The sequence below is a fragment of the Carcharhinus amblyrhynchos genome, chromosome 1, assembly GCF_965287045.1.
Source record: "Carcharhinus amblyrhynchos chromosome 1, sCarAmb.v2.hapA, whole genome shotgun sequence".
NCBI classification, from domain to species: Eukaryota; Metazoa; Chordata; class Chondrichthyes; order Carcharhiniformes; family Carcharhinidae; genus Carcharhinus; species Carcharhinus amblyrhynchos.
In genome coordinates this window covers 131,065,618-131,079,290 of record NC_137324.1, presented here as the reverse complement: position 1 = coordinate 131,079,290, position 13,673 = coordinate 131,065,618, and the positions used below count along the sequence as shown (strand labels likewise).

Sequence of the window (13,673 nt, the reverse complement as noted above, 5' to 3'; positions counted from 1 at the left end):
ATGTGCGGAGATAGACTGAGTGGGATGCTCTTTTGGAGAGTCAGTGCAGGTCCGATGGGCCAAATGGTTTCTTTCTGCACTATGGGGGTTCTGTGGTTCTCTGTAAGTCTTGAAGCAGATGTAGTTGGGTGTGTGAGGTTAGAGCAGGGGTTCAGGTAGAGTACTTTACAGACAGTTGTGATAAATGAAGTGAACAGAGCGAGTCAACAACTTGAAAATATTATGTATTTCCACAAGTCTCTGTCTCCTCTCCAATTCTAGACCCGGTTGTGTTGCGTTAACAAGTGCAAAGGATTGGCTGGAATGCTATACGCTATTTGTTCCCCCCCTCCACCCCTCATTTCATCAGCCTCTATCTTGTTGAACAGGCTACATCTTCAAAGCAGAATCTGAGAAAAGCTTAGGAAGTTAGACATTTCTGCAGGAATCATTAATAATGAACAGATCTATTTTCAGTTATATGTAAAAGAAAAATAGAAAATTCTAAGAGTAAACAACTCTGCCAGCAGGAGAAGAGAAAAAAAAGAGAAGTTAGCATCTCATTTCTAAGAAGTTAGCTTCTCATTTCACCAATTCAGTCTTGCATTTGTTTTAGGCCTTCTGTACATTTCTGTTTGTTTATTCTTTCAATTTCACACTTTTTATCCTTTTCAGCTTTGCATCTTTTAATAAAAATATTGGTCAATAAACTAAAAACAAATGTTGTTTAAGAAAACTGTGAAATCTTGATCCACAAGCAATTTGAAAACATATTCACAGGCATGTTGTTGTGGAAATTCAACGATAGAATTCAGTCTTTGTCAATTAACTTGGAGAGAAGTTTCATGATTCAGGGTCACTATAAAAGAATTAGAAAGACAAACAGTTATCAGACACAAAAGAGCTTCTACCCCTTCATCCCACACTACCATTCACAAGAAAATTCTCTTTCACCAACTAAATACAACATTGATAGAGAATCTAATGATAGTACTTCTTTTCTCACTTCTCTGAACTTTCTATGTTCGGCGTCATTCTCACTTGTATTATCAACCCTAAATCTGTCATACGCACCCTTTTTCTGCTCCGTCTTTTTATTCATTTGTGGGACATGGGCATTGCTGGCTGGCCAGCATTTATTGTCCCCCGTAGTTGCCCTTGAGAAGGTGGTGGTGAGCCTCCTTCTTGCAGTCCATATTCTGTGGGTTGACTCTCAATGCCGTTAGGGAGGGAATTCCAGGATTTTGACCCAGTGACTGTGAAGGAACAGCGATATATTTCCAAGTCAGGATATTGTGTGGTTTGGAGGGGAACTTGCAGATGGTAGTGTTCCCATGTATCTGCTGCCCTTGTCCTTCTAGATGGAAGTGGTCACAGGTTTGGAAGGTGCTGTCTAAGGGTGTTTGGTGAATTGCTGCAGTGTATCTTGTAGATAGTATACACTGCTGCTACTGAGCGTTGGTGGTGGAGGGATTGAACGTTTGTAGATGTGGTGCCAATTAAGCGGTCTGCTTTGTCCTCGATGGTGTCAAGCTTCTTGAGTGTTGTTGGAGCTGCAGCCATCCTGGCAAATGGGGAGTATTCCATCACACTCCTGACTTGTGCCTTGTTAGTGATGGACAGGCTTTGGGGAGTCAGAAGATGAGTTACTTGCCACAGTATTCCTAGCCTCTGACCTGCTCTTGTAGCCATTGTGTTTATGTGGTGAGTCCAGTTGAGTTTCCGGTCAATAACCAGGCTCATTATTGAGCAACCTCAAGGCCATTATCCTTGAGCCCACCTGGTGACTGAGTGATTCTTCCGTATTTGTATGAGTTTCATGTACCTCTGGGTGGCTGCCCAGCGAACCCTGTCAGCTGTGCCAGTGGCGTGCTGTATTACCTAACTGAGGGACCCAGCATTGAGAAACTATGTGCTGGAAGGCAACTCCTGCCCTTGAAGTTATCAGCATCATTTTTAACACCTTATGTTTATGTATTGTTCTTCAAAAAGCGTTTCAGGGCAGGGACTTCTTTCTGCCAGCTGTTTTGCCTGGCTGCACATTTAGTTGAGTTCTTTCAAGTCAGCTTTGATCTGAATATTTTCCTGTGGAATAGCCTCATTTTCTTCTTGCAAGTTTAGTTGTTTCTGGGTTCCATCAGGTAACTTTCCTTCATTCACAGCCATCGGCTCACTTGACACTGCCATCTGCTGTTGAAGTTTGGGTACTACATAAGAACATAAAAAATAGGAGCAGGAGTAGGCCATCTAGCCCATCAACTGGACAGGAGACCCTCTCTCAGCAAGGCCACAGGCAAGCCTGGCAGTGTTTGCTGGGTAATCTCTGGGGGCTATGGGAGAATGCTGCAAGTCCTGTTTCATTCCTGAGCCACCAATTCACTCCAGAGATTGTTTTTGATGAGTGGTTCATTCATGAGTCTATTTGGAATTCTGCAGGCGGCATTCATGCATCAGCTCCTTCACTCCCAACTTCAGTTTTTGGGAGCATGAGGAGCCATGGGGCTAGGTGGAAGGGCACAGCTTGGCACAGGGGGGTTTGAGGGACCATGGAGGATAGGTGGGGATATGGGTTGGGAATGGGTGTGTTTGGAGGATGAGGGCAAGTGAGGACTTGGCAGCAGGATCACAAGAGGTTTAGTAACCTCATGTGAGTGGTCTTGATCTGAGTATATTTTCATATGACATCTCCAACCCAGCACAACAGCAACTTCTGCCAGCCTTATATATTGCACTTCCAGCAATCATCACTCACCCAGCAGCGCTCCCTGGCTCCATCTCAGCACTCACACCAAACATCTAGATAGTCCACCTCAGCATCAGAACACCAGCCAAAGCTGCCAGCCTCACATCCACCCCTCACAAAGTCCACATTCCTCTATCCTGAGCGGGCAGGTAAATAGAGCTGAGTCCACGAAAAGATCAGCCAGGATCTTATTGAATGGCGCAACAGGTTCGTTGGGGCTGGGGGGTTAGGAGGGGGTGCAGGTGGCCTATTCCTGTTCCTACTTTTTATATTCTTATGTTCTAGTTATTCTGCCAAGGCAGGTACATCACCCAAACACAGGGCTACACATTGACTGACAATCTTCCCCCTCTCCTGCCTCTCCATGTAATACGCAATAGAAAGGAGCAGGGCAGAACTTGTGAGGGGGCAAGGAAACCTTTACCTCTGGAGCCCTATGGAGGGGATAGTTTCCAGCCTCACAAGGCAGGCTGCAATCCAGCATTGCTGAGAACAGTGAATACGAGGCTGTGTTTTTACTTTCTGCCCTGTCTCAATGCTCAGCTCACCCTTCTCCTGCTGCCAGCGTGAGGACTGTGTTACTGATGGTGCCACCATAGACCTCTCACTTCCCCACCCACACCCTCCCTTACACGAACCTTCCCCAGCAGATTTCCAACTTTTAAACACTCAGAGCTGCCGCTCATCCAGTACAGCAGCCCCGGGGCAGGGGATAGAGAGTGACAGCACTAATGAAGAGGCTCTGCTATCAACTCAGGAACTGGCACTGCATGTAAGCAGGAATAGAGTCGTGATCAGCACATGTTGAATCACTGGGCATGAGTGGATTGCAACCATACTGGGTATAAAGGATATTTTATCTCCTAGCTTGCTGGAGGCTGAGGTCACAGACAAGTTCTGCAGCAAACTCAAATGAAAACTTCAAAGGGATGATGCCTAGGGAAGTGTTGATGGGTATTCATTCTGAGATGCTGGCATTGGCTGGCTTACAACACCAGGTTAAAATTGCATTAAGTTGTGAGACTTCTTACTGTGTTCAACCCAGTCCAACGCCAGCATCTCCCTCAATAGCTGGCTTGCCAGACATGCCTCCTGGCACTGTCAAGGAACATGGAGGGATCTGGTTCCAAATGGCAGAGGGCACTGATAGATTATGTTCACTCCTCAGCCTGTGTTCCATCTCCCTGCTGTACTGCAACCCAGAGATACTCTCACTGCTGCCTCCCTACCTCTTATGGTGTGATAACCCCCAGGACCTGCATGGGGAATCACTGATTGACCTCCCTGTAGGACTCTCTGAGTACGAGCTCCCTGGGGATTGGTAATGAACTAACCAGGTGGAGCTTGTATACTGAGCCCTGTATAAAGCAGGCCCCTGAGTGGGTCCATTATTGCATTGTCCTGGTTGGAACCTGTTTGTGTTCACCACTGGCTCGTGGTTTTTGCTTTGCTTTATTTTGTGCTATAAAACACTGTTCCTTTACAGCTGACTCCTGGAGTTAATATAGGCAGCTTTTATTGTGGACAAGTCCCTAACACTCTGTCCTCCCTGGAAGGATACAGCAACAATTCCTGCTAAATCTAGGAACGCACACAGCATGTCCAAAAACATTCCAGGGTTTTTACAGACACTTTGCAATTGGAAATATTGTTCGAAATTCCCTATCCGGCAGTTTGGGTGCTTGGCTGTTTCAGAGACACTAATGCAGGGCCTATTTTGAAGCCTCGTGTCTGACTTTGTTGAGTGATGATAAATTCATTGCCAGGGCTGGTGTTGCCTATATTTGTTATCCCGGCATTGCAACAGTTGGTTAGGATAGTGCTGCGTCACCGACCCCTGAGGTACACTGGGGATAACCATCTAGGCGGCATTTGGAATAGGCCACAGCAGAAGCTGCCTGTGGTGCTGTGTATTATTGGAAAACAGTGCAATGGTGGGGTTAAGCAACTGTATTTCACACCCATTAACACTGACCACAATATTTTATGGCTTTGAAAGGAGAATTCTATCCCCACAATGTTTTGTCATTGAGCCTTAGGCAAACTTTACAAGTATAATATTAGTAGTAATAAAGCTTGTACATACATGTGCTCCCCATACTTGCATGAGTTTCCTCCGGGCGGTCAGGTTTCCTCCCACACTCCAAAGATGTGTGGGTAAGTGGATTGACCATGCTAAATTGAACCTTAATGTTGGGAGATTAGAAGGGTAAATACATGGGGTTGCAGGGAAAAGGGCCCTGTTGGGATTGTTGTTAGTGCAGACTCGATAGGCTGAATGGCCTCTTTCTGCACTAGGGATTCTATGAAATACACTATCTTTTACTATGTCAGAATGTTTCAAATATTGATGATGAATACCATCTCCATTCTTAACGTGTGAACATGTCAGGATTTGTCAGCGCTAAATAGTTCTTGTAAATATCAGATGAAATCTCAATGTTCCTTTTAATTCTTATTGCCAAAGCGCAGTGAATCATCTTTCTGTTGTCCAGAGCTCTGTCTTCCTGAGCTCACTGCAGCCTGTGATGTGTTACTCTGCTCTGTGCTGCCATTTCCCTTCAGCCCACTTCCTGTTAGCTCTTGTCATGACAGATCACACAATGTGAGATTGTAGCTTTCTACTCGACTGTGAGATAAACTACACTCAACTATAAACTTGTTTAGTGTCAAGTCCAGGGAAACTTACTTTCCTTCTGAATTACAAGATGAGAGGTTCTCTCTCACTCTTTCTTTGTGTCTAGCACGTACCTTGGTTCGGGTTTCGGTTCTTTGTCCTCGCTGATATCTGGTAAATCCTGTTGAGCTGAAATGATATTGGAATATATTAGGAAACGAAACACAACATGTTGAATGGAGTTTGTCTGTGGGGGGATAGCGCTACTTATATTTTGTAAACCATCTCAGAAAACTCAATTAATGGCTGAAATTCACTTATAATCATTCATTCTGGAGTTTGTCAGAGAATCAGTGTCAGTGAGAAAACCAATATGTAGCTCACCAGCTCCACAGCTGAGTTTTCTCTCTGGGTTTCCTGGGATGGGGTTTGCAGCATCCCTCTGGCAGGGCAGGGCCTGATAGACATGATATGGAGATGTCGGACACAATAAGAAGTCTCACAACTTTGGCAGCAAAAGCACTAGGGTTCGGAGTGCTGCTCCTTCGTTAGGTAAGTGGTATTTCTGTTCACAAACAGGGCACATAAAGACACAACTCAATTTACAAAATGATGGTTGGAATGTGAGTCTTTATAGGTACCTGTCACAAATAAACCTGTTGGACTTTAACCTGGTGTTGTGAGACTTCTTACAGGGCCTGATAGAACCAGTAATGCTATCGCCACAGAGATTGGGGCTGTGCTTACAAAAACTTAACACCCCATTTACCCGGCCTCCACAGACATGGAGAACCCATCCCACAAGCATTGGAGCCCCCCCCCCACCCTAGAGACCCGCACCACAGGGGCAAACCTCCCCCTCAAAGGCATCAAGTCACTCTCCCTCCCCCCCTTCACCAACATTTCCCCACCCTTCCCCCCCTACATCACACAAGCGTCAGGGCATCCTCCCAGTCCATGATCCACAATCGTCTGGGCTCTCCCTCTCCCTCTATAAGCATCTGGGCATTTCCCACAAAGTGGGGCTTCTGAAAGTGCTGCCCTAGCACTGCCACCCTGGCACAGTTTAACATTGCCAAGTGGGGTCCCCAGGTGGTAATGCCAGCGGGCACTACCCAGGCAGGTCTCACACCATCCTAGGGCTATACTTATCTGTGTGCCCCTGGTGTAGTCATCACAACTGATTTTTGTTTTTGAAAACCAGTAGTTATTTGTGCCAATTTAGTGTCCCCTTGGCTGAGGCAGGGCCCCTCGGTCCCCTTGGCTGAGGCAGGGCCCCTCAGTCCCCTTGGCTGAGGCAGGGCCCCTCAGTCCCCTTGGCTGAGGCAGGGCCCTCGGTCCCCTTGGCTGAGGCAGGGCCCCTCGGTCCCCTTGGCTGAGGCAGGGCCCTCGGTCCCCTTGGCTGAGGCAGGGCCCTCGGTCCCCTTGGCTGAGGCAGGGCCCTCGGTCTCCTTGGCTGAGGCAGGGCCCTCGGTCTCCTTGGCTGAGGCAGGGCCCTCGGTCCCCTTGGCTGCTGAATATTTGGCCCCCTGCCTGACTTCTGCTTGACTGAGAAAAGGATCAGTGAAGGATTGGAGATGACACTGTGCAGAGTAGAGTATGCAGTCCATGTCAGCACACAGTCTAGATCAGCAAGCAGCAAGCCTGGATGGAAGAATCCCATGCAAGATGCCATCTGGAACTGTGCACAGTGAAAGCTTTCTCAGGGGAGTGTTATGTTAAATGCGAACCTCAAAAATTCATCATTGAACAATGCTCCGTCCATTTACAAATATCTAAGTTGTGTGTATAATTCGAATTTAGAATGTGGATTTGAGTGAATTGTTTTTGAAGTTTGTGTAAAAATTTAAAGGGAGAGGGATGCCGTGATTGTGGTGTCTGTCTCTTTAAGAAAGAATCAGGTCATTGGCTTGAGGGACCAATGGGAATGGAGAATGTGTGTGATCACCCCAGAGGGTGAATCCTCTCTCATTCGGAATCATCTCGAAGCTATATGTTCAACATGTAAAGACTGCAGCTTTGCTCTGAGCAGCCAAGGGCTGCTATACCCCATACCCGATTCATCAACTGTTTCTAACAAAGACTGAAGTGTCTGAGGGGTGGGTGCCCAGTTACTGCAAATCCTTTATGGAATGACAACACAAACATCTACATATTGTATTCATCTGTGAAACCCAGCTAGCTGCTCATCCTCATTCTCTTACCAAGTACACCTCTTGCAGCTACAGCTGATGTGGAGCCAGGCTGCTAATTCTGCTGCCTCACTGCTTTGCACGTCACTGATAGTCATCCTCTGGGTGCTTGGGCTCTGCCTGAGGGCCCTGTCTGAGCTCTGTCTGAGGGCCCAGTCTGGGCTCTGTCTGAGGGCCCAGTCTGGGCTCTGTCTGAGGGCCCAGTCTGGCAGTGTCTGAGGACCCTGTCTAAGGGCCCTGTCTGAGGGTCCTGCTTGGGCTCTGTCTGAGAGCCCTGCTTGGGCTCTGTCTGACGGCCCTGTCTGGCCGTGTCTGAGAGCCCTGTCTGGCCTCTGCCTGAGGGCCCTGTCTGGCTCTGTTGTGTGGATTCTGTCTGAGGGCCCTGTCTGGGTTCTGTCTGAGAGCCTTGTCAGGGCTGAGAGTCCATACATGGGTGCACAAAGTGTTTGGCAGCTTTTACATTGCGCTGCAGCTGCCAACGACACCATCAGCAGCCTGAGGCTGAGTGTTAGCCTCAGTCCTCCCACACTGAGTGATCCACTGTATGGGCACTGAGCCTCCAAACAGGAGAGCTGGGTGCTGCAGATTTTATCATTGCGCACTTACAGTTCTTCTTCATGCTGCCCATCCATCGGTCAAGTTCGTCCATTTCAACTTCCATCACTGAAGCCACATCTTCCTCAAAAATTGGGCTAATGAAGGAGAATAACAATTAGTGGTGAACAAAACTATTCACAGCTTAAAGAATCAGAGCAGCACATATTATTCATAAACAAATGCCTGTCAAAATTACGCACACAACATACACACAGACACACACAGACACACACACACACACACACACACACACACACAGACATAGGCATACACACACAGACATAGACATACATATACAGACGTACACAGTCACACACACAGACACACACACAGACGCACACACTTACACACACAGACATGCACACACACACACCCACACACACACCCACACAGAAGACACACAGACAGACACACACAGACATACCTCTGATGTGTATGGCCAGGGGAAAATCCAGGAATTAATGGCAATTCCCCATATTATTTAGGGATGATTCTCTGACTCCTGCTCCATTGCCTATCTATTGCCAGTTAATTGGGTGTGTTAGGTGATCAGTGTTTTTCCAGTCAATAATTTTAAAAAAGGGAAGATTTGAACTTGCCGAGTGTTTGAAGGCCCAGGCCACAGCCTAGGTTGGCCCACACTGTCACCAGGGCGACCACACGGCCTCCTCCTATCCTAGGCTTTTGAGCCTCAGAGGCTGTGATGACAGGGATGTGGTACTAGCAGCCTCCTCTTCCCCGGCCCACTTCAACACCACACAAGACCATTGGGAACTTTCTCACAGGGTCATTCCAGTTACATTTCAGCCTTTCCGCTCAAGCTACAGCAGAAGCTTTGATATTGAGCCCCAGCCACCCACTCGTGGCTTAGAGTTATGATTAGTGCAGCAGGAAGCAGTAACTCACGGTTCATCTTTTTTTACTCTCTTGTGAACAATTTTTTGGAACTTTCTAAAAGAGCTAACGTGCAACAGAATACCCTATACACTGATGAAGTCAGGCTGATTTTCTTAAACTTTCATCTAATTCACTCACACTGTTGCAGGAAGCTGTCTGAGCCGCTCAGCATAACTGCTAACAAACACATTTCACCGTGCACACAGGCATGTCTTGAGCAAGTTTGGTTCTACTTGCCTCAGGTAAATGTGTGGAAAGTGCAATCTTCCCTAGAGGCCCTGTATTAGCTCCTTCCCACAACAGGAACTATTCTACTTTATCCAAAGGAAAAACATGTAATCTGTGGTAAAGCTATTGTTGGCTGGAACATGCCGAATTTGCAGTTTATCAACAACTGCAAGATATTTATACAGAAGCAAAATCCAGCCAGTGCTGGAAATGTGAAAGGATAATTGCTGGAAAAACTCAGCAGATCACGCAACATCTGTGGAGAGAAGAGCAGAGTTAATGGTTCCAGTCGATGATTTTAGAGGTGTCACGAATTTTAAACACGTTCATTGATAGAGAAAGGGGGAGGGGAGGAAAAGGAAGTGTGCGATCAGTGATCCTTCTGCAGCCCACACACAAATCAGATCCTTGGCCTGTGTACAGTCACACAGAAATGGACCATACACTTCAATAAATCACCTGCCCACTCCAAAACAAGTTCGAGGGAAAGTTGTCTCTGATAAGGTGTAAGGCAAAAGGAATTATAGTAATGTAACAAGTAACCTGTCTATGTCTCTCTGAGAATCTCTGTGTCCTCCCCACAGCTTACCTTCCAGCTGGCTTGGTATACATCACTTTCTGACTCTTTATCCAGATTTCTCCAACCGTGCCCGTGGCTGGGATTCTCCGATCCCACTGCTGTGAATGGAGATTTGGCTGAATGTCAAATTCTCATTCTTGCTGGCAAACGGTGTGGGGTGGACAGGGGAGAAGAATCCCAGCCTTCACTTAAGTCATTAATGTAGACTGTAAGTACTGATTCTCACAACACTCCACTATTCACTGCTTGCCAACTTAAAATAGCACCACTTTCTTTTAAGCCCACTACTTGCTTTCTGTCTGTTAACTAATTTTCTATCTATGTTAAAATATTACCCCAACTTTAGGAGCTCTTATCTTGCTCATAAATCTTTTGTGTGGCATCTTCTCAAATGCCTTTTGGAAATCCAGATATACTACATCTATTGGCTCTCCTTTATTTAACCTATTAGTTACATCCTTGGAAAATGTTAATACATTTGTCAGTGTTGACTGTTCTAATCATACCATGCTTTTCAAAGTGCATTGTTAAGACTCCCTTAATGATAAGTTCCAGCATTTTTCCAACAGCTAATGTTAGGCTAACTGCTCTGTAATTCACTGTTTTCTCTCTGCCTCCTTTTTGACAAGCGTTGCAACATTTGCCAACTTCCAATCTAATAGGGTCATTCCTAAATCTAAAGACTTTTGGAAAATCATAGCTTTCACAATCGTTAATCTGCCAATCCTCACAGGTAGCAAGCATCTTGTACCCTACTGGACAAAGTTAAGAGCTGAAGCTCTTCCATAACTTCATGTTAGTTACCCATACTGTAGCCAAACAGGCCATCTAAAATGGCGTTTTGTAAAGCACTCTGGGATAACCGGGCAAGAAACTAAACCGACAGGCTGCAGTTTAAAGACAGAGACAAACAGGCTGCAACCCTGATGAGTGAATACACAGGATATGGGCCATCTCCAGGATGAAAGAGACTTTCTGATCACACTGGGTTGTGTGCCAGACGTAAAGGCACCGTGAATCCTTATTTAGGAGGAAGGTATGTGGCCTATGTGCCTACAACACCTACAGGCATGGCCGCCAGGGACACACCCAGAGATCGGTGTGGTAGCACCTGATTGGACTCTTATCGATCAGGGTGATCAAGTCCTGATCGATTGATTGGCAATGGCCAAAAAAAGGGCGTGAAGCCAAATGGGGTATAAAGGATGCTGCACAACCAGGAATCTCTCTCTCTCTGACCCCACGAACGAGCTACAACAATGGTGAACATCGCCAGCAAGAGGAGAGCCACCACACCCGAGAAGGAAGAAAGAAAGACCACAGCCAGAATGCCAGACCAGAGCAAAGGACCAGACTACACAGACAACTACCAAGACCAGCACACAGATAAAGGCCAGTATCTGTTTGGGTATTTGTCAGTCACACACAGTTAAGTCAAGGTCTTGTATTGTACTTGAATTCTAGTATTTTCTGTAAGATAACTTATTGTTGGTCGGGTGGGTGATTATTGATTGTGTGGGTTTAAATAAATATTGTTTGTACCAATAAGACGTCTGCTCAAAGTTATTTGTCCACCGTATAAGGGTTAAAACAGGCTGATTTTTTTACAACAATACCTACCTGACTCGCAGTCACACCCTCCTGTTCCTGACCTTTAACCAACCCTAAATTTCTATCTCCATTAAGACTGTAGTCATCTCCCTGATGTATCTGTCTGCAGCTCGACCTCCTGCTTAACCTTGAACTAAAGGTCCTCAAGCCCAATATTTACTGTTTGCCCTGAATCTCACTGGTATCCAGAAGTCCTACATTCTACATTTGCAACACATCATCTCTCTTGCTATCTTTATTACGTGTTAATTTGTTTTTCTTAAGTAATAAACCCAACAAAGCTTTACTACTCCAATAAACCTTACGACTACAAATAAAACCTTACAACTGCTGGTAAATTGTACGATAAATGAGAAAACTATTCACTAACCAATCACTTACTTATTTCCCTGTAACATGGCATGTTGGTTTCCCAATGTGTGCAGACCATAGCCTAACTTTTTTAAACCTCTGGCTGGCTCTCGCTCCAATACTTACATCGATAAGAATTGCACATTGACTGTGGCCACAAATCCAATGCGTGGCAGCTGATTAGTGTCAACGTTAATGGACACCTTAACAGTAACCAGCCATGATCTGAAATACTATCCCGCCTCACCCTCCTGTCCCTTCTGCCTGAGTCAAAGATCAAAGATGGGAGATCAAAGGATTTTAGCTTGGGGGCAAAGAAACGTTTAAACTACATCAATGTCCAGGGTATAAAATAACAAAAGTTCACAGGCTGAATTGTGAATCTTTTTGAACCAGTCCCCAGGAGCATGATGGACAGTTAAAACTAAACATTTACTTTGGGCTGGAGGCTGTATGTACTCAAATCTCTGGCATGAATCATGATGAGTAGTTACCTATCCAATGCATGCACTGTCATGTCAAACACACAAATAATTCAGGTTTCAATAGAGATGTTTAATAGCAGCTGCTTGATTCCAATACACAGGATTAACTTGCGTGAGTAAACAGGACTGCTACCCCTGCTCTGTACTGAATAGCTCTCACTCAAGGCAGCCTCCAATTTTAAATTAGAGCTGGAGTATAGCAGACTTGACTCTGTGTCATTGGCAAATAGGACATAAATGAACTGCAGGGGAGTATTAGGCAACAAATTATATAGCTATTGTTCCAGAAATGCCTGAATCCTGCTGTAACTTAAGTCAGGCCTCAGCTGAACCCAGCATAAACTTGGTTACATAGTCTCGAGTATCTCTGAGATATTCTCATTGGCCTGGTAAGAAAAGGATCCTCTGTCTTTCCCTTGCGTGGCCAATGACAGCAAGGAGCAACTCCAAGGGAGGAGCTTAGAGCAGCATTCATTCTGCACATTTCTGCTTTTCCTGTTCAGTTTGAGGTCCATTGCTGGATGGACCTGGGTATACTGAGACAGGTTAAAGATTACTGGCCTCCAGGTGAGCATGTGACACAGCAGCACGCCGAGGTCAGGGCTGCAGCCTGGACTCCTGAAGATAATGGAATTTCTTTAAAAAATTGAAATCTAGATCCACCCCCTCCTCATCTCAGCAGTGTGAAGGGGCTTGGGTTCCATTCTCCAGCTCCACAATGGCAGGCAGCTGGGGGACTTCTCTGGCCTCACAGGTTAACAGTTGTTTGTATTGGTGTCAACGCCAGCCTTCTCCAGACAGCAGGGACAGGATTTTACGACCTTGCTCGGGCAAGACTGGAAATTTCCGCTTGAGGTCAATGGACATTTCTGTTGTCCGTCCCTTGCCTGCTCCGATTCTGTGCCAGGCAAGGTGGTAGAATTCCAGCCTAGGTGTCCTCCTGTTGAGCCTGCAATCTCTGGTGGGCCCAAATGCTATTGAACCATTTGGACAACTTGCCCTGGGTAGCTAGGTCTGGTAGAAAACGTATAAGGAAAGAGTACTTTTTCTGAATTTGAGAGGAATCAGCAAGTTGACTGCAGGAGTGCTGACAGATGAAATCTGGGAGAAAGCATGAATTTGATATTAACATACGAATAGGAGCAGGAGTAGGCCATTCAGCCCCACAAGCCTAATCCACCATTTAATAAGATCGTGGCTGGTTTGACAGTAACCTCAAATCTGCACCCTGCCTACCCCTATTACCCATTACCCCCTTGTTGACCAAGAATCCATCCACCTCTGCCTGGAAAAAATTTAAAGAATCTGCTTCCACCACCTTTATATGAAGAGAATTCCAAAGCCTCACAACCCTTTGAGTGAAACAATTTTATCTGTTTTAAATGGGTGACCC

General features: G+C 45.9%; 1 protein-coding gene across 1 annotated transcript in view; it reads right to left on the bottom strand.

Moving 5' to 3' along the window:
- Positions 1-571: 571 nt before the first annotated feature.
- The window catches only part of tmem154 (transmembrane protein 154), a 38,938-nt gene continuing 25,836 nt past the window's right edge, over positions 572-13,673 (bottom strand). The window contains exons 4-6 of the mRNA XM_080199477.1: positions 8,138-8,223; positions 5,474-5,528; positions 572-838 (exon numbers count right to left, since the gene is read on the bottom strand). Of these exons, the coding sequence (XP_080055603.1) occupies positions 823-838; positions 5,474-5,528; positions 8,138-8,223 (157 nt within the window). The 3' untranslated portion in view covers positions 572-822. The remainder of the gene's footprint in view (positions 839-5,473; positions 5,529-8,137; positions 8,224-13,673) is intronic.